The sequence below is a fragment of the Bombina bombina genome, chromosome 4 (genome assembly GCF_027579735.1).
Source record: "Bombina bombina isolate aBomBom1 chromosome 4, aBomBom1.pri, whole genome shotgun sequence".
In the NCBI taxonomy this organism is placed as follows: Eukaryota; Metazoa; Chordata; class Amphibia; order Anura; family Bombinatoridae; genus Bombina; species Bombina bombina.
The window spans coordinates 369,234,066-369,255,712 of NC_069502.1; the positions used below are offsets into that span (position 1 = coordinate 369,234,066).

At 36.2% G+C, this 21,647-nt stretch overlaps 1 protein-coding gene across 1 annotated transcript in view; it reads right to left on the minus strand.

Annotated features, from left to right (window-relative positions):
• Positions 1-2,338: 2,338 nt before the first annotated feature.
• SLC2A2 (solute carrier family 2 member 2) overlaps positions 2,339-21,647 on the minus strand; it is a 45,934-nt gene continuing 26,625 nt past the window's right edge. The window contains exons 7-11 of the mRNA XM_053710134.1: positions 15,099-15,286; positions 14,370-14,474; positions 8,274-8,375; positions 7,280-7,483; positions 2,339-5,309 (exon numbers count right to left, since the gene is read on the minus strand). Of these exons, the coding sequence (XP_053566109.1) occupies positions 5,109-5,309; positions 7,280-7,483; positions 8,274-8,375; positions 14,370-14,474; positions 15,099-15,286 (800 nt within the window). The 3' untranslated portion in view covers positions 2,339-5,108. The remainder of the gene's footprint in view (positions 5,310-7,279; positions 7,484-8,273; positions 8,376-14,369; positions 14,475-15,098; positions 15,287-21,647) is intronic.

Here is a 21,647-nt window from a genome sequence, read left to right on the forward strand (position 1 = left end):
ACAGATTTCAGAGCATTTCACAGCCTGAGATCAGTGACTCAAAATAAACGTAAACCTTGTGTAAAACTGCGCAGTTTATATATCCCTATGCCAAACAGGATTTTTCTTCTGACTGAGCATTTAGTTTCTATGCAACTTTGAAATAGCCAAGTTTTCATGTTTTAAAGGGCTATACTAGTCTAAAAACGACATGCACTAATTTGTTTGATTCACGTGATCCTGCACTACTATGGGCTAGATTACAGGTGGTGCACTAAAGTTAGCACGGGTCGAAATAAGCAGTATTGTGAGCATATTACAAGTCAAAAGTAAACGGGAGTGCGGCAGCGCAAACAAAATTTGCGTTTTTCATGTTAGTGTGAGTGAAGACCTTGTGTAAAGTGTGACGGTTAAAAAAAAATGTGCACCAAACACAACATAAATGCATTAAAATAAAGTTTAACACTCATATATACACTTTCTGATAAAAAATTATTCATATAAATATTAACCCCTTGCACCAATCTAACTTATATATAAGTCATTGTACCGCATAATGTATATATATATATATATACACACACACATGTCGGACCTACAGGAAGCTCCAGCCGTCTCGGTTGTCATGTGACAACCGACACTTGCTCTTCCTGGGCTGCAGGCATCTGCCTTCATATGGTAAGAGAGTACAATAGGTCCTCTGTTACCATATGGATGCAGATTGCCTGATCGTTACAGACAGTGACACAGTCTGTAGCAATCTACTTTAGAGCTGGTGGGAGGTGAGGGAGGGAAGGAAGAAGCGTGGCGGGTTGATGGCACAGAGGGAGGGAGTGGGAGTGGCCCTATACTGTCTGCAGAAAAGATTTAGAAGGGAGAGGGAGGGAAGGGGCGCTACACTGTAAAAAATAAGTGTGGTGCGCAGTTACAGTTAGTGGCCTTCTAATTGCTAAAATCTAATTGCAAAGCCATGCATGTCTGCTATTTCTGAACAAAAGGAACCCCAGAGAACCTTTTACAGCCATTTGTCTTATGACTGCAGTAGTTGTGTGTAAATATTTTTTTTAATATGATTGTATTTGGCGGCAAAACAGTGACATGAATATACCAAAATGGGCCTAGATCAACACCTTGGCTTGTCTACGAATAAAAATATATATAGTTTTGGTAGGTAAATAAAAAAACAAGGCTCTATTGCTGTGGAGTGATAGCAAAACTGCTAAAACCTTCGATATTGTGGGCAGTTTTCTCTGAAATTCCCGATAGCAAAGGGGTTAATTGAAAAATGTTATAAGTGTTAAAAGGGATATGGTTTATGACTAGATATTTGATCGGAAAGCACTATAATGTGTGTGTGTGTGTGTATAGATAGATAGATAGATAGATAGATAGATAGATAGATAGATAGATATAAAATGTGTATATTTTATGTGTTTATGGAGCCCTTATAGTTAAATACCTCAATACTTGAAAAATAATTTTAATCAATTATAATAATTTATAATGTGTTTACTATGTATTTACTGTAAATATTTTACATTCTAATGTTCTTCGCTTCAAACAAAATGTTCTTAGTATTTTTAAATATCTATTTCTATATATCTACAAATATATAAATAAATAAATAAATAAATAAATATATATATATATATATATATATATATATATATATATATAAAATAGTCTTGAAAAATGTCTCAGGGTGAGACCAAAACGTCGACCTGACCATATACAGTAAAAATTATACGTGACTGATTTTTCACACAATGGATTCTTCTATATGATTTAGATGTAAGCACCCAGGCGAATAGGTGGAAATCAGGGAGTGCATGGAACATTCTATTTGAGTATATATTTTTATATAGATATATATTTTGCAATAAAATTATCATATATATATATATATATATATATATATATTCATATATATATATATATATTTTTGCAATAAAACTATCATATATACAGGTATATATATATACTATATATATATATATATATATATATATATATATATATATATACACACACACACACTAACATGCCCAAATTAGTGCGGTTAGTGCACGAGCCGGAAAATCTAATAGTGCACCACTTGTAATCTGGCCCTATGTGTTTAACCCCCCCCAAAGGGGTTAAACACAAGCTAGAAGTACCACTAGTCTTAAAATTACATGCTCTAATGAATTATAGCATGTCATTTGTAGACTTTTATAACCCTCTAAGTACTTGTAATTTTGAATTAAAAATTTAAAAGACGCATTCCAAATAACATACACTAAAATGGGGGTTATTATGTCCCTATAGTGCAATGCTTCCATTAAAATACCAGACAATAAGAATCAGCAACTAAAACACATTCAAGATTTTATTCATATTTTATTAAAAACGCTTTCACTATTTGCCTAAATATATTGCAGTTTGGTTGATTTAAAGGGACAGTGTACACCAATTTTCATTTAACTGCATGTAAAGAATAATATGCACAGATCTAACAATCCAGTATAAAACCTTTTAAAACTTACTTAGAAGCTCCATATTTAGCACTGTTGGGGAGGTTAGGCTGGGACACATACTGAAAGGGGTTGAGAGCAGACTCTCCCCCTCCCTGCATATGAAAAGACACATTATAGAAACATAAGCAATCTGAAGTCTGTAGACATCAGTATACATCTAAAACTTTGGGGCTTGGTTAGTAGTCTGAAAATCAGCACAATGTTATGTAAAAATAAGCAAAACTAAACATTTTTACAAAAGCACCCCCAGATAGGCTATATAAATGGGTCATCTACAAAATAAATGATTATGCAAAGAAAAATCTAGTGTACAATGTCCCTTTAATGAATACAGTTTTGTAACCCACGCTGCTCATTATCATTGCATTACATTCAAAGTTAGAGTATTTGACTGTAACATTTGTAAATAACAAATATATTTATATTTTTTTCAATATAAAACTGCAGATTACATACAAAAACAACAATACAGCTAAAGGGTAACAAAATACTTAGAATATATCCTGGACAAATGAATAAATCTACAATGTCTGCAATGTTTAAATATTGTTATTCTCTGCTTGTACAACAGTAAAAATATAAAATATTTTTAAATTCAGTATATTTAGTATAAAATAACAAAGCAAAATATATTTTCAACCTCTATTTTCTCTCGCTGGCATTTTCAATAAATCTGTATAAATTTATAGGATCTGAAGTTAAGAAACAAATGAAGATTATTTTTTTTTTATCTGAAACAGAGAGAGATTACTCCAGTCAAATAATAAATATTAGTAAATCCACAATTTAATACCCAATGTTTTTTTATGCATAGTAAACATTTGTTGCCATTTACTTACTTTAACTATGTGTTTAATGCCTTTGCTGGGCTTAAATATAAGTGTAAGCAAACAGTGCAATAAGAAAATGCCCCAATAAATTAGAGCCTTTTCTTTTTCTCCTTTTAACTTTGAAAAATGGGACTAGAGTGCATCCTACAGACTTCAGAACACTAACTCTTCAACATGATACACAGTGAATGCTTGTTTAATGCATAAACTCATTTTCCTAATTGGACAAACCAAAGGAGATAAGATATTCATACTCAAAAGGCTTTTCAAGGGGGTTGTCCCCGGACTGTTGAGGCAGATTTTCCCTCAAATTTCATTTTTAAATGTTTAAAAAAAATAATAATCTATTTAGATCTTTTACAATGCCATGCTTAATTGCTGATTTATACTATGCATAAATATTAAAATGACTTCAATGTCCCTTTAACTAAAATGAAGAAGTTAAAGGGTTTCTAAATAAATCTTCTGCATACAACTGACATTGCTGAATAATGATTTCAACTGCACTTAGCACTTGCACAGTCCATAGGGCTGTAAGTAGAGTTTATTTAATAGAAGACTTAGCTGTCCAGACTCAGGGACGCTGAGGAACTTTACAGCAGTTTTAAAGCATAAATTCAAAATAGATTTAAAAAAAAAATCTAATGCCCAAGAGAAAAAATAATCCTTTTATGGAAAAGCTGGTTGTCGAATGAGATGCCTCTGAGGGTCTTGTGCAAGCTCTGTTCCACCAGATGTCCATCATGGAGACAAATTAAAAAAATAAGGTTATAAAACAACTCCATCTGTGCCCTGAGTGTGCATGATAAAGCTTACAGGTTGCGTGTACACGCTCACAGCTGCATTGACTTGATAAGCTGCAACAGAAGCCTATCAAGGCTGATGAAGAGTATGATTTGTAAACTTACATGATTGCCTAACATGTAATCAACTTTTTACGCAGGTGGTTTGGCAGAAAATAAACAACTCTATACATTTAAAGCTGTTTATTTTCTAAATACCATGTCACTTTAATGATGACAGGATTTCTACAGTTAAATAAACCACAGTTGGTCCAGAGAATATATAAGGGATATTAAAAAAATATTAATAATAATAATAATAATAATAATAATAATACATTTGGGGTAAGACACTCATTGCATAACCTATGTTCTATAAGCGACTTTCAATGCATTCTTGTGAACAGCTTCCTTCATTTAGTAATCTCATACATTTGGCCATAGCATTTGAAATAGTATTTCTCAAACTTACTCAGTCAACAGCAAAATAAACATTCATTTTTTTTTGTAACACTATGATACACAATTTTGTTTCTACTGCTCATGTGCAATATATAGCAATAGATCTTATTGCAGCATCTTTTTTTCCACTAGTGGCAGAGGCCTGCTTGCTCTGGTATTGGCATGGTTAATGCCTAAGCACCTCCTTGTAAAACAATAGAAGCAAATGCAAGTCAACATGTAAAGGAAATGTTAGTTGTTCTGGTTACCATACCAAAGCAATGCAAAGAATCCTGTACTGACAGGATTCTCGCTGGACACATTTTTTTAACACTGTCAAAACAAAGTTCTACCTGAATGAATCATTTACCTGTATTTTACAACCATGAATTCACATAATCATAAATACACAAAGTCATCTGAAGTTTACCTTTATAAAAATAAGTATCTATAAAAAAAGGTTCATGTCTGTATTTACCCTGTTATTCATATAGGTTTGTGTGAAATGTAATGTAAGAGCTTGTATTTCTGTTACTCTTCCTGTAAAATGCTCTTGCAGTTTAAGATTCACTACTTGTTCCCAAATATTCCATTTCAGTAACTTTAAGTCCTTTACGAGGGGAATGTTTCTTTCTCCGGAACTCAGCAGAAATCTCCTCAAAAGACTTCCCTTTGGTCTCAGGGACTTTAAAGTACGTAAACATGAAGAAGCCAAAAAGCAAGATAGCAAAAATAATGAACACGTAGGGCCCACACAAATCCTGGAAATTGAAACAAAAAACAGCATTAGTAAAAATATTTTTTTTGGAAAGACTTCACTGAATGTCATTTGTTTAGTTTATTGAAAGAAAATGGCTTTGTGTTAACAAAGACACGTGCATGTTTCAAAATACATATTTCTTCCTTGTAGCTACAACACTCTGGCACTTCAAAGACACAGCACCGAGGACCACCTAAATTATTATTATTATTATAGGCATTTTCAAACAAATAAATACAACTATTACATGTAGACTATTGAAATGTGTTCTGCCATCATGGATATTGTTTGTCTATGTGTATGTTCTTCATGAGTAACCACCTTCTGATTATTATATAAAATGTTTCGTTATGTGTAATAAAACAACTTTTTAATATACTTTCACTATTTATTTTGGGTAAGTATAATTATCAGCTTTGTTTTACTTTCTGGTATGTTGCTTTGTGTAGTGTAAAAGCATAGTGATATGCGGTATATTGAAACCTCATACTCCTGGCGCGCTTAAACATTTAGGGCCAGATTACAAGTGTATCGCAAAATATAAGCGATATTTGCATTTCACTTTGTAATACCAGAGCACGCAAATGTGTGCTGGTATTACAAGTTATGTGCAATGCGAACGCGACCTCGTGTTCGCATTGCACGGAAGCTTAGTGCTCACGAGAGCGTTCTCATGCCGTCAGACATGGCATAAGAACCTAGAGCAGCAAAGGGCGTAAGTTGTGCAGTGATGGGCAGCAAATTTTAAATATATATTTATATGATTATATACATATATATTTATGTGTTTATATGTGTATATACACATACTAACACATAAATATATTGGTATAAGCATATACATATATTTATAGAGAACACACAGTTCCCATAGACCGCAATGTAAAGGCACTTTTTTAGTATTGTTTTTTTCTAAATCCCCACACCAGCTCACTTCAACCCCTGATAACTGATTTGTGCAGTTTTTATTTTTAAAAAAGCACTACACATTGTATTTTGAGGGCAATTGGGGAACATTTTAAAAATTAACCAGAGGTCTAACCTCTGAATTATTTTTTGAGCGCTAATTGCTACCACAAGCTTGCGGTAGCTATAACAAGCCACTTGTAATGGCTGGTTATTTAAAACGTGCCCGTAAACGGGTGAACTTGCCCATTTACGGGTGCACAATAAATTTGAACTCAACTTGTAATCTAGCCCTTAATCTTTTAAAAGGACTGAAAAAAATAAAGCCTTGAGATTTTAATATAAAAGGTTTAGTTATGTATAGTAAAACAACTTTTCAATTTACTTTCATTATTTATTTTGCCCAATTTTCATGTAATTTAGCTCAGATGATTGGGATTTTTCTGTGCATAAATGTTTTGTAGATGATCCCTTTATATAGCCCATCTGGGAGTGTTTTTGTAAAAGTGTATAGCTTTCATATGCAGGGAAGGGGGAGGGGGAAAGTGTCTGCTGTTCCTGTTTTCCCAGACCCTTTCACTGGGTGACCCAGCCTACCCTCATCAACAGTGCTAAACTGGGAGCTTCTAAATTTTTAAAAGGTTTTTTTACTTGATTTTTAGATCAGTTTCTGTGCATATTCTTTATAGTAGTGTCTATTACATGCAGTTGTCTGAAAAACGGTGTATACTGTCCCTTTAAGCCCAGAGTAGCTCCTTCAAATAAGTGTTTGGAGCTTTGTTATTGTAAACCAAATGTAGCAAAAAAACAAAAGATGCTCATTTGTTTAAAAAATGTTTAGACCTGGTTAGATGTTTATTATGTAACTAGACAAAATTATTTTGTTTACAATCCCTCTCAGCTTTTATACAATTGATATTTATTCTTTTCATGAATAAAGCTTGATATAAAAAAAAATAGTTACAATACGGTCAAGACTTGTTTATATGTACAGGCCAAGCTGACCGTGGTTACCAGGATACCAGAGAAACAGTATGGAATCAACTAAAACAGCATCATACTTACCGCTATATACTGAAAACACATCCCGATGATAAAGTTGCAGGTCCAGTTGCAGCACCCAGATACTGCCATAGCTGCCGGACGAGGGCCTTGACTAAACAGTTCAGCTACAATGAACCAAGGTATAGGTCCTGGACCAACTTCAAAGAAGACCACAAAGAGAAAGATGGCAACCATGCTCAGATAACTCATCCAACTATGGTGAGACTGGCAAGAAAAAACAAAAATAACATTACTGTGTCATGTGTATTCTGATTTTTCACACATTTTGGATATAGATTAAAATATAAATATTCTGTGAATAAATTAATATAAATGTGTCCCTGGCTGCTCCCACAAAGGATTTATTTATTTATCCCAAATTATATTTGGTATATAATGTAGGCCATGTACGTAAACCACTTTTTTATTGTCTACCATTAAAGGGACATTAAACACTAAATTCCTTTTTATAAATATAGAATTGAAGTTATTCCCTGCCTCCCTCTAACCATGGTGCTGTCATGTTGAAACTTGGCTTTCAATGCATTCCAGTGCTGACCACTTTGCACGTGTGCAGCAACTCTCCTTAAGATACCTGCAGTAAACCTAAGTTCCTGGCTGCATCCATATTTAAGGGGAGGTGCATGAAGTGTTTAGTATCCCTTTAAATATAACATGATTTCCTTTACTATTCTATTACATAAGAGATATACTTAGCAAGCGTATGACTCTTCAATTATAAAAGTGACAAAACTGAATAGCCACACTACTATACAAGTGTATTAGGTAAACTTCTATATAAAAGTGATCAGAATAACACAAAATACTCTACAACATTTTATTATTTTTGCAGGCAACACACTACCTCACGGATTAGTGACAAAATGGAACTTAAAAACAGACAGAGTGGATGACAAAACAAGCACTTTATTTCTGCTATAGAACAGGTTTTGTGTTTTGCAAAATGTTTGTCATTTAAAAGGTAAATCTCAGATTTTTTTTTTAAATTACTCACCAGCAAAGCCAGGGCAATTGTCATGACGATTGCACATATACACATGCCTCCCAAGCCAATCAGATACAGAGACCGTCTTCCAGCCTTTTCTACTAAGAATACCTGCAATAGACGATAAAAATCTCACTTCTTATTGTGGCAACATAAGTAAAATATGGGTCAAAAGCAACCAAATGATCCCGCAACGCCTATGCAATGTTTTGAAAGACTGTGTTACAAAATAATTCTCATACATTTTTAAGAATACAGCTTAAATGATATGCCATAACTGATTTTAGTAGTTACAAAGAACTAAAAAAACATACACAAAATAAAGCTTGCCATTGTTGTGATTTATTATTTCACATTTCCTTTGTATTATAAGAAAAGCACTAAGAGAAAGCATAGATAATGTATCAAGCTAAAACATCATGCTCAGTGGAGTAAACCTAAGAAATAGTGATTGCCGTGTTAAAATTGCACTTGGTAAAAGTTCATATCTGCTTTTTACGTTCTGTTGTTCATTTCCATTGCTTTTCTATTCAAACATTATCTAGATAATTGTGTAATCAATAACAGACTGTCGCTAGATGAAACTCAGTCCATTTTATACTTGTCAGCATTTGATCTCTGCTCAGCCTTGAAAGCTGGAATAAAATGCTTACAAGCACACGGTCTGCATTGCCAGATGGACAAACTGATGTCAGCAATGTACCTGTGACTGATAGCAGTGCTACAATCCGACTCTGGCATAGTCATATCTACGGATGTCATACTACCCACACATTCACTTATATGCAGCATTAGTCACTTGTGGTAACACTTTAAAATAAAGATGCTTATGTTGTCTAAATATTTCTCCTCTCACCCTGTTGATTGCATTCTCTCTCTCTATTTCACTGTCTATATACAGTATCTCTCATATATAATTTATTTTATGTTGCATATTTGCAGCTGTAACTTTGTCTTCATACAGCTTATATGATTAGTTTTCTTTACAGAACCACTTTGTTAAAGAGACAGTACACAAGTTAAGATTTTTTTATATGAAATATTTATTTATAATGAAACAACTTTGCAATTTATTTTCAATATTTATGTTGCCCTCTTTTTATGTAATTTAGCTCTACAAATAACATTCCCGGATCTGTTTTTAAAAAGGGGAGAGTTTACTATCACTTTGGTAATTTTTTATATGTTATTCTTTAGCAGCACAACAGAAATGTATTGTAATTGCAGAGTGTTTACTGCCTCTTTAAGTAGCAGGCACACAAGGTTACCAGCCAGTGAACTTGTCCATCTGCATTCAGGGCTATTGATGCGGCACAGTCACTTAAATTTATCTTTGCACTAGTATACTTGTGCAGCATCTCATCCTGCTCCCACCACCAGGACTTGTCATTCATCCCAGATTTAGGGCCTCATCCTTTAAGGTGGAGAATGGTTTAAGAAGCAGTAGTCATAAAACCCAACATTTTCCAATTTACTTTTACTAAATTTACTTCATTTTCTCAGTAGACGTAGGAGTGTGAACATGTCTGAAAATCTATATAGCAGAATTATTTTAAAATGTTGTGAAAACACAAAACTCTAATGCCATCATGCTTAAAACATTCTTGCAAAACTGCTGCCACCTACTCAAGCAAAGAATATAATGATAACAAAGTAAATTTGATAACAGAATTAAAATGGAAACTTTGTGTCCTGTATATGAATCATGAAAAAAAGGGTTTGTGTCCCTTTAAGGCTGCCACATTTTATAAATATCTCCAATTTTCAGTACAATTAGGTAAAATCATGTGCAAAATGAATAACCTAACAAAAAAGTCAGCTGCTATCTTTTGCACATTAATAAACAGAGAATTGAGTTTTCACTTAAAGGAACATTTTTGTCAGCTTTTTATATATGAATAGGGTACATGAGCCAAAATGGAATGTATTCCAAAATACACTTTTTAAAGCATTTAATCTGTTACTTTGTTAGTAAACTTTGCAAGGTTATGTAAATCTAAGCAGTGAAAGGTAGCTTCTTATGAAAACCTTATTGAGTATGTTTAATTTACCTTTCAGTTTAAAGGGACAGTCCAGTCCAAAAAAAACTTTCATGATTTAAATAGGGAATATAATTTTAAACAACTTTCCAATTTACTTTTATCACCAATTTTGCTTTGTTCTCATGGTATTCTTAGTTAAAAGCTAATTCTAGGAGGTTAATTTGCTAATTTCTTAGACCTTGAAGACTGCCTCTAATCTGAATGCATTTTCACCACTAGAGGGCATTCGTTCATGTGTTTTATCTAGATAACATTGAGCTCATGCACGTGAAGTTACCCTGGAGTAATCACTGATTAGCTAAAATGCAAGTCTGTCAAAAGGAGACAATGGTAGTCAGCGCACCCAGGTAGGTAAAGGAATACGAAGTAAATAGTATTTGATCCAACTCCTTTATTTGTGATAAATAACATTACAAGTGTATAGGCAGGCATCAAAAATAATACGGCTGGCAGCTCTGGTCAGGAAAAAACAACAATGGTCAGACGCGTTTCCTAGTGCATTGAGCACATTGTCAGCATTAGCTCCTCAGTGACCATAAAGTGCACCCATAATTCCTAGGTTTATATGCACAGGTAAACTCCTCCTGAATAATTGCTTGACCAATTATGTGTAAGCAACAATGCACATGTAGGAAAAATTGGGTGCACACTAGGGGAAAATGTGAAAAAGATATATATATAACACGCAAAAGAACTGAAATAAGGGGGCAGAGGTACATGGTAATCACAGAGATAAAAAGTGTATTTCTATAACAGTGTTGGTTATGCAAAACTCGGGAATGGGTAATAAAAGGATTATCTTTCTTTTTAAACAACAAAAATGCTTGTGTTGACTGTCCCTTTAAATGTCTCCTGCATTTATCTAAGACGGCAAGATATTTAAGTATGCAAACTGACTTTCAGTATATTGAATAAAGCCAAATGTGTAGAGATTAATTACATGAAATAGACAAAATAAATAATAAATGTGTGCATTTTTTTTTATTCTTAGTTAAATATTTATGGGAAATGTAAAGGGATATTAAACCCAAATATTTTCTTTCATGATTCAGAGCATGCGATTTTAAGTAACTTTCTAATTTACTCCTATAAAGTAGGAATGTAAGCTTAGAAGCCGGCCCATTTTTGGTTCAGCACCTGAGTAGAGCTTGCTGATTGGTGGCTACGTGTAGCCACCAATCAGCAAGCCTTACCCAGGGTGCTGAACCAAAAATGGGCTGAATCTTTAGCTTACATTCCTGCTTTTTCAAATAAAGATACAAAGAAAAATTGATAATAGGAGTAAATTAGAAAGATGCTTAAAATTGCATGCTCTGTCTGAATCATGAAAAAAATTGTGTTTAATATCCCTTTGAGTTTAATACCCTTTAAACAGACAATAGACAAAAATGTAATTGTCCAATAAATGTAGTATTATGCATAATAATAAACTTTATCATGTATACAATATAATGTATTTTGTCTGTATTTCCTGTTGTCTATGTCCCATTTTTGCCCACTGCCCCAAAATACAGTAGAATTGAATAACTGACAAATACACAATAAAACGGCAAAGCAATAGCACTTACTTTGAATTTGAAATGAGCAGTAGAATATTTTCTGGCAAATTTCAAAGCTAATCCAATTTCCCCTCCCCCTTGTATCATGTGACAGCCATCACCCAATGACAAAATGCATATACATATATACTGTGCACTTTTGCACATGCTCAGTAGGAGCTGGAGCCTCAGAAACTGTGCATATACAGGGAGTGCAGAATTATTAGGCAAATGAGTATTTTGACCACATCATCCTCTTTATGCATGTTGTCTTACTCCAAGCTGTATAGGCTCGAAAGCCTACTACCAATTAAGCATATTAGGTGATGTGCATCTCTGTAATGAGAAGGGGTGTGGTCTAATGACATCAACACCCTATATCAGGTGTGCATAATTATTAGGCAACTTCCTTTCCTTTGGCAAAATGGGTCAAAAGAAGGACTTGACAGGCTCAGAAAAGTCAAAAATAGTGAGATATCTTGCAGAGGGATGCAGCACTCTTAAAATTGCAAAGCTTCTTAAGCGTGATCATCGAACAATCAAGCGTTTCATTCAAAATAGTCAACAGGGTCGCAAGAAGCGTATGGAAAAACCAAGGCGCAAAATAACTGCCCATGAACTGAGAAAAGTCAAGCGTGCAGCTGCCAAGATGCCACTTGCCACCAGTTTGGCCATATTTCAGAGCTGCAACATCACTGGAGTGCCCAAAAGCACAAGGTGTGCAATACTCAGAGACATGGCCAAGGTAAGAAAGGCTGAAAGACGACCACCACTGAACAAGACACACAAGCTGAAACGTCAAGACTGGGCCAAGAAATATCTCAAGACTGATTTTTCTAAGGTTCTATATTGGTCACTGATTTGTTTTTGTTTTATTTTTGAATGTCAGAAATGTATATTTGTGAATGTTGAGATGTTATATTGGTTTCACTGGTAAAAAAAATAATTGAAATGGGTATATATTTGTTTTTTGTTAAGTTGCCTAATAATTATGCACAGTAATAGTCACCTGCACACACAGATATCCCCCTAAAATAGCTAAAACTAAAAACAAACTAAAAACTACTTCCAAAACTATTCAGCTTTGATATTAATGAGTTTTTTGGGTTCATTGAGAACATGGTTGTTGTTCAATAATAAAATTAATCCTCAAAAATACAACTTGCCTAATAATTCTGCACTCCCTGTAAAAAGAATGTGAAAGTTTGTGATTATATTGTAAAGCTGTTTTAAATTTCTTTATTTGAGTCATAAAACCTAAATTTTAAATTTAGTAGCCCTTTAAGATACCTGAGCAGGAGCCCATTTCTAGTTGGCCCTACTTGAACATAGCAGAGAAAAAATAAACATACCAAAGAGGTCTTTGACAACAACATTTGACTCAATTTTCCATTTTAGGTATGAATTTGTTTTAAATACTTTCAACTCTGGATTGTATACAGTCCCAAATGTTGGAATATTATTGAATGTTGGCATGATAATAAAATATAGAGTTTCTTTTTCAAAAAGCAAGTTAATCTGCTTAATTGATTTGTTTTTTTGTAATTCACGAAGGGCTCAACAAACCCAGGAGCCTGGGAGCCATTGGCTCCTAGAATTTTACCCCTGGCTCCTAACTTTTTAGGTTATTCTATATATATATATTTATATACAAATCGTACTGTCTGGCTCCTAAAAATATGTCTGGCTCCTAAATATTCTTACTGGCTCCTAAATGTTAAACAGATTTTGCACTGTTGTAAGGTATTCTATGTGAAAAACATCTATTAAATTCACATTCTTTACTAAAAAAACTTTTTAGCAATGTGCACAGCTAACTGAACTGAATGGAAATTTCAAGATGCAAAGATCAAACAGACTCCAATATTTCAGCAATCACCTGCTTCAGAGCTCCCAACCATTCTGTATTTTTATGCAAATTCCTAATATGGGCCCTCAAGGTCCCTCCCTAAGCATATATTTTCTTATGAAGTCCCAGTATCATAAAGTGTCTGGACCCACTTCTACCGACCTTGACTTCACCTGCAAGTGCCCCTTACTCAAAGACCCTGTCTTAAATTTGTACCAGAGTAGTTCCAAAAATGTTGGGAGGTATGTGACTTGAAATATAATATGGCACATAGTATTTTACCTGCACAGCTGGCAAATATTGGTATTATATAAATACCAACAATGTATTGGCTGGTTTGAGTTCCCCTACCCATTTGTGAGTGCCCAGACTTTGCATTAAATGGTCTTGCCCGTGGATTGGACAGCACATTACCCTAGTTACCGAGCTACACAGCTTGACCACACCTGCTTCTGTGCCACCCAGTCATGACCCTACACCAACCCCACTCTTCCCACTAGCTGCCCTGACCTATAGGAGAATCTATGGGAAACTCATATTTTATTTCTAAATAAAGAGCAACCCTAAATGAATTTGGCACATGTTTAGGAGAACCAACATGACAGTGTATACCTTGCAACTAACCTCCTAATGGATGTCCACCTGACATTGCCATACATGACATTTTTCCACTCACCGAAACAATAGTAAAGATTGTGTTCACAACACCAACTCCAATTGTTGCATAGACTGGTTGGCTGATTCCAGATTTTGAAAAAATACTTGTGGAGTAGTAAAATATCTGTAAAGAAATGATAAAGTAACTGTAAATACCAAAATATATATTTATACAAACTTAGCTTTAAAACAACATTTTAACATATAAGGTAAATACATAAAGGGACAGTCTACACCAAAATTGTTATTATTTAAAAATAACGCCTTTATTATTATTATTATTATTATTATTATTATCGGTTATTTGTAGAGCGCCAACAGATTCCGCAGCGCTAAAGGGATTATCTATTTTTTTAAACAATAAAACATTTGGAGTAGACTGTCCCTTTAAAGGGACATGAAAACACATTTTTTCTTTCATGATTCAGATAAAACAATTTATTTCTATCTAATTTGTTTAGTTCATTTTGTATCTTTTGTTGAAAAGTGTACCTAGGTAGACTCAGAAGCTGCTGATTGGAGGCTGCACATACTGTATATACCTCTTGTCATTGGTTTACAGCTAACTCCCAGTAGTGGCATTAATGCTCCTTCAACAAAGAATACCAAGAGAATGAAGCAAATTAGATAATAGAAGTAATCAATTTTCCCCTTTTTAATTTCAACAAAGGAGAAAATGCTATCCCTTTAAGTACCACCATGACTGTATTGCGCCCTAGAGACCAAACCTACGGTTTACTGCACTTACTCCATTGATTCCAGAAAATTGCTGGGAAATGTGAAGTACCAGAGAAACAAGTAGGGGCTGTCTGTAATTGGGTGATTTAAACAGTTGGATAATTGAAACTTTCTTCTCACTGGCAGCTTCTTCCTTCTCTTTCCTCATTTCTGCTATGTCCTTTGTTGGGTCATAATTCCCCCTAAGTCTTATCAAAACTGCAATAGAATTAAGGAGCAAAATGTTAAATTGGTAATACTAGAGCAAATGATAGGTCAATAATAAGAAGACAAGTTGTTTTAGGAAAAGTGTCTTTTTTTTTTACAAATTAATAAAATGAATTATTAATGCAAAGTTAAAGTAATTAGAATCCTTGTGTGTTTAATTTTACTTTTCAAATAGTAAAAGAAGAAAAAAAGGATGACAATGTAGAGATGGGGAAGAGATAACTGCTGGGGAAAAAAACAGGGTTGAAAAACAGAAACTAATGGTTGAAGCCTGGTAAATAATCTACAGCATGAGGTGTGATTCCAATGATCAGCTCATTATTTTCATTCTACACATTAAAGGGACATGAAACCCAAAAATGTATTTTCATGATTCAGATATAGTGTAACAAAACAAAAAAACATATTTCTATTTTACTTCTATTATCAAATTTACTTCAATCTCTTGGTGTCCTTTCTTGAACAGCAGTTAGAAAGGTAGGAAATGTGCATGTTACGTATCTACATATCTTTTCAACAAAGAATACCATGCATACGTTTTAGCACTCCCTAATAATCTAGTACAAACAGTGCTGTTTTTAGAAATCTGACAAAGAGCAGGTAAAAATTATATCTTTAAAATGAGCTGCTAAAAGAGACTTCACCTATTGGACAGATGATCTTAAGCTCTCCGCACTGTTTGTATTATCTAAGATGTCACTTCAGTACTGTTAAAGGGACATAAAACCCAATTTTTTTTCTTTCAGGATTGATAAAAAGCATGTAATTTTAAACAACTTTCTAATTTACTTCAATTATCTAATTTGCTTCATTCTCTTGATATCCTTTGCTGAAAAGCATATCTAGATAGACTAAGTAGCTGCTGATTGGTGTCTGTACATAGATGCTTCGTGTGATTGGCTCACCCATGTGCATTACTATTTCTTCAACAAAGGATATCTAAAGAATTAAGTAAATTAGATAATAGATAGTAAATTGGAATGTTGTTTAAAATTGTATTGTCTACCTGAATCATAAAAGAAAATTTTTGGGTTAAGTGTCCCTTTAAAGGATTCCAAAACTTTGAATTTTTAGTTGTTTAAATTTTATAAAAATCGTATCTATAAACCTTCATTAGCAAAACTTACCCACTTTGAACGGAAAACGAGCGTTAGAAGATGAATAAAATATTATATGACATTTATGAAAAAACGTCATCAAAGCCAAACCCCCGTTTATGGTGCCTTCAATGCAAAAACTATTAGCCAATCACAGCGTGATTTTGTGCATCTCATTATCGCTTGCATTTGTCACCCTGTGCATGCGCAATACTATACGGCCATTAGCGCATGCGCAGATTACCGCTTAGATGCCAGACTTACCCAAAACAAGTTATTGCCATTCAGTTGGTCTGCAGTGTAAATAGAACGTGACGTATGTAATGACGTTTCAATAAGATAGCGCATGCGCATTATGCACAAAGTTGGACATCTTGATAACTCAGGTTATCAGACACGATTCGTGAAATACAAATATGATTAGATCTGTGGGTTTGGAAATCAATAAAATTTCGGAGCAGCATAACAAGAGTACAGTAAAAATATGACACGCAAAGTTAATTACAAATATCGTTAAAATATAGGTATTGATAAGTTAAAGTTACATTTTTTTCATCGTTTAGTGTCCCTTTAAAGGGACAGTACACTGTAAAATTGTTTTTCCATAAATGTATTTTAAATGACTTGTTATACCAACTGCAGAGTATAAAATATTTGAGAAATTGCATTTTTGGGTTTATTTGTGTATCTGAAGTAGCTGGTTTTGTGCTTTGAAACCAAAGCCTATTACAATGGGTTGAGCTTCAGGTAATATCAGATCTCATTATGTTATCACTTTTATGTACACAGACTTGCTTCCTTATCTTATATTTGTCTAGAAAACCAAAGCTCAATACATAGAGAGAACAATGGAAAATGATCATTTTATTACTTAACTATCATGCCCCCCACTAAGGGTGTAATCTCTTCTGCTGGCTGTGTTTACTTAGGCTTGTCAATAGCGTATACGCCAGTATCAAAACTTTCAGTATAGGTTGGGAAACCACATGCTAAATCAGCTATTTCAAATGCTGAAATAGGAGTAAAGGAGCCACTTGCAACCAATTTAATACACTCTAGCAGGTAAAAAGGATCATTGGGAATAATTTAAAGGGGAGAAAGTTTTTGGGTGAACTGTCCCTTTAAGTCCCTCAATCAATTTCATAAAGGCAGGTTTTGGGTGATTCCTCTTTATGTTGGCAAGCTTTTGATCATGAGGCCCAATATATCAGCAAATTAGGGAATACAGTCTAATAATGAATAATGATTTAAAGCAGGGCTCTAAAAACCCAGAGAGCTAGGGAACTGTTGGTGCCTAAAATGTTACCCATGGCTCCTAACTTATGAAATTATTCTCTTTCTCTCTCTTTCTTTCTCTTTCTCTCTCTCTCTCTCTATGGGCGCGATCCGATATAGGTCGTAGTTTTCGGTGCAAGCGAGGGAACCCGCACCACCCATAATTTCACCTCGCAACTCGACCTAGCCAATATACTGCGCCGTCAGATGCTAAACTGGCGTAAGTAGGAAAAACCTGCGATCAACTAAAATGTGCGCAAATAGACATTTTAGTCATCGCAAGTACTTACGCCAGTATTTTGTTCACGTAAAGTCTCAATAAAGTGTAGTTTTATGCAAATGAGCCTACGAATCGTAAAAACAACGGCCAATTCCAAAAGATGCGACACGTAATTACGCCATTCAAAATTCATACATAAACCCATGCGCAGCGGCCATTTTCTTTAGTGTGTTTGGTTGGTTCTTGGAGCTACAGCACACTACAGTGAGTAGAGAGATTAGTGGTAAGAGTAGTGAGAGAGGAGCATTTCATTAAGTTAGTTAGGTCGGATTGTTGGATTGGTAAACCTGTACATTTACTTACACTTTTTTTACATATTGCACACATTTTGCATACACACATATACAAAATACACAACACTTTTTACACATTTTATTTATCTTTTACAGTGTGATAGGCTGAGTGTTTGGTTGTGATTGTGTGTGATTGAAGTTGGAGTGAGTGTGTGTAGTTTGAGGATGACAGGGAGAGCTAGGGCGGGGGGGAGGAGGAAAGGGGAGTTGCAGGGAGAGGATTATGGACAGGAGGAGCAGCAGGGTCCCCGTCAGGGAGTGAGTGGAGGGGGGAGAGTTAGAAGGGAGGATGGGAGTGGGGTTGCCCCAAGGTCAGGAAGAAGAGGGACAGAGGATGCACATGGGGATAGAAGGGGGGAGGAGGGAGAGGATAGAGAGGAACCCACATCAGGGACATCCCAGGGAGGGAGCCAGGCGGCCCAGGACGAGGAGCGCATGAGGTGCCCCAACTTCTCTTTTGCAGAAAACCTTGCGCTACTCCAGGCCGTCCTGGAGAATCACACCGCCCTCTTTGGCCAAGAGAAGGGCAAAGGAGTTGCCCGAAGGCAGAAAGATGCATGGCTGAGGGTCGAGGAGGCAGTCAATGGCGTGGCCCAGCAGAGGAGGAATGTGGATGGGCTCAAGAAAATGTGGAATGACTGCAAGAGGCGGGTCAAGGAGAAAATGGGCCAAGAAGCCATGCAGCAGAGGGGAACAGGCGATGGTCCTCACCAGGAGGCGGAATATAATGAGTGGCAGGAGCTCATTCGCAGGTCCCTGAGCGTCACAGCAGTCTGTGGACTTCCAGGGGCTCGTGACTCAGGGACTGCAACATCAGCACAGCATGCTGGTGAGTAACATCCCACACACCAGTATTATATGTATTTGAGATATAACATCCTTTAATGTCACACATGCATGTACACAATGAGGAGCATGGTATTTGGCCTACTAACAAAAACATCTACAATTAGATTTCACATTAAAGGGACATTAAACCAAAGCTTTTTATGTCATTATTCAGATAGAGAATACAGTTTTAAACAACATCCCAATTTACTTATATTATCTAATTTGCTTCATTATTTTGTTATTCTTTGTTTATTAAATATCAATGCACATGGGTGAGCCAATCACATGAGGCATTGATGTGCAGCCACCAATCAGCAGCTTCTGAGCCTATCTAGATATGCTTTTCAGCTAAGAATATCAAGAGAATGAAGCAAATTAGGTAATGGAAGTAAATTACAAAGTTGTTTAAAATTGCATGCTCTAGCTGAATCATGAAAGAATAAAAATGGGTTTAATGTCCATTTAATGCTACTTAACACATTGAAATTCATGATATGAGGTGGAATAGTGAAATACTAACATGTCTCGGAGTAACACAGGCCACAAGCCACATGTAGAGTTTTCAGTAAATGGACACTATAGCCATCACAATACTTTTAGCTCAAGAAAGCACGTTATGTGCCTACATCAGGCTAAAGGAAATTGTGTGACCATAGTGTCACTTAAAGAACACATTTTCTCCATCACTGACATGTACACAGAACTATTGTATGAAACACATACATGTATACTTTGCATATTAAAATCCCTCATATCACAAATCACAATGTGCACATGCATGTTATAGAGTTTGACATGAGAATGAGTAAAGGCCCTAGAATGTATCAATGTACATTGTATGCGCACATGGATATATATATGATTGTACTAATACCTCTCATCATTTGACTCCTCCACAGAACCTCCTGTCACCAGGGTGCAAACGGCCATGCATCCACCGCAACCACCAGGCCAGAGGATGGCTCCACCACAACCAGCAGGCCAGAGGATGGCTCCACCACTACCACCAGGACAGAGAATCCCTCAACAGTATGCTCCCAGGCATGAGGTGGGTTGGATTGCCTCTGTTGAGGACCCATATGTCATGCCACCAAGATTTGAAGAGGAGCCCTGGCCGGAGGACTATTCTTTTGGTTATGAGGGGCAGCCAAGACATCCCCAAAGGGTAGATGTCTTTACCCCTCCCCTCCCAATATCAGGCCAGTCAGGACTTTTACTACCAGGACATACAAACTGGTCAGGCTGAGTGGTCTACTACCAGTCCACCCGGAGAGCTCCACCATCCGCTTCCCTTGGAAGAGCTCCAGCATATGAAGAGGAGCATATAGCTGTGGTAGTTCCTCCTGAGGCACCAGCCAGCATTGTTCCTGCTGAGGCACCAGCCAGCATTGTTCCTGCTGAGGCACCAGCCAGCATTGTTCCTGCTGAGGCACCAGCCAGCATTGTTCCTGCTGAGGCACCAGCCAGCATTGTTCCTGCTGAGGCACCAACCAGCATTGTTCCTGCTGAGGCACCAGCCAGCATTGTTCCTGCTGAGGCACCAGCCAGCATTGTTCCTGCTGAGGCACCAGCCAGCATTGTTCCTGCTGAGGCACCAGCCAGCATTGTTCCTCCTGTGGCACCAGCCAGCATTGTTCCTGCTGAGGCACCAGCCAGCATTGTTCCTCCTGAGGCACCAGCCAGCATTGTTCCAGATGCAACAGCAGCTAGAGGTGAACCTGCACCTAGAATCCCTGCTGGTGAAGAGCCTTTAGATCCTCTGACTTCTGCCCTGGGCGACAAATACATTGCCCTCCAGAGGAGGCAAACATCAACCTGTGAGAGGCTCACATCAACCTGCGAGAGAATGCAGAGAGACCAACGCAGGTTTTACAGGAGCCAACAGACTTTACTACAGCGTTCCATTGAGCTGCAACAGGACATGGCAGCATCTTTAAGTGGTATCGTCCAGAACCAATCTCAGATGCTGAGAGTTATTTCGGACATGCAGATGCAGAGTGACAACAGATGGCGGGAACAAAACCAACTGTTGGGTGTGTTGGTGGAGCATTTCACACACCAGCAGGACATTGCCTCCAGCCTCTCATCTGTGGCCAGCACTCCTGCAGAATCCTCTGAATCCACACAACCCAGGAGAGGCAGGAGAGCCACTCCAGGCACCTCAGCCCCCTCATCTAAGAAGCCTAAAAAAAAAAAATATTGTTATAGTTCATCTTAAATCTTGTCCTCTGTTATTTACCATATAATTGTCATCCACATCCATGTAAGGGGTGTTTTAGTACACTAATATTTTTGAAAAATATAATAAGGCCTGTGTGGAAATGGCGCAGAAAAGGTCATATCATCATGTTTATGACATATTCATGTTTTCTAAACCACATCATATAGTTGTGTATGAAGGGTACATATAGTGATATTCACTTTTAAGATGTAAATCAAGGTTTCTCACATCCAATAGAAATTGACCCATGTGCAGGGATAGGCATGAGCCAAAGCTGTGGTGGACATTTTCTAAGGTAAAGACTTTTAGTGAAGGACACCTTGCCTATCCCTGCACATGGGTATATATATCTAAA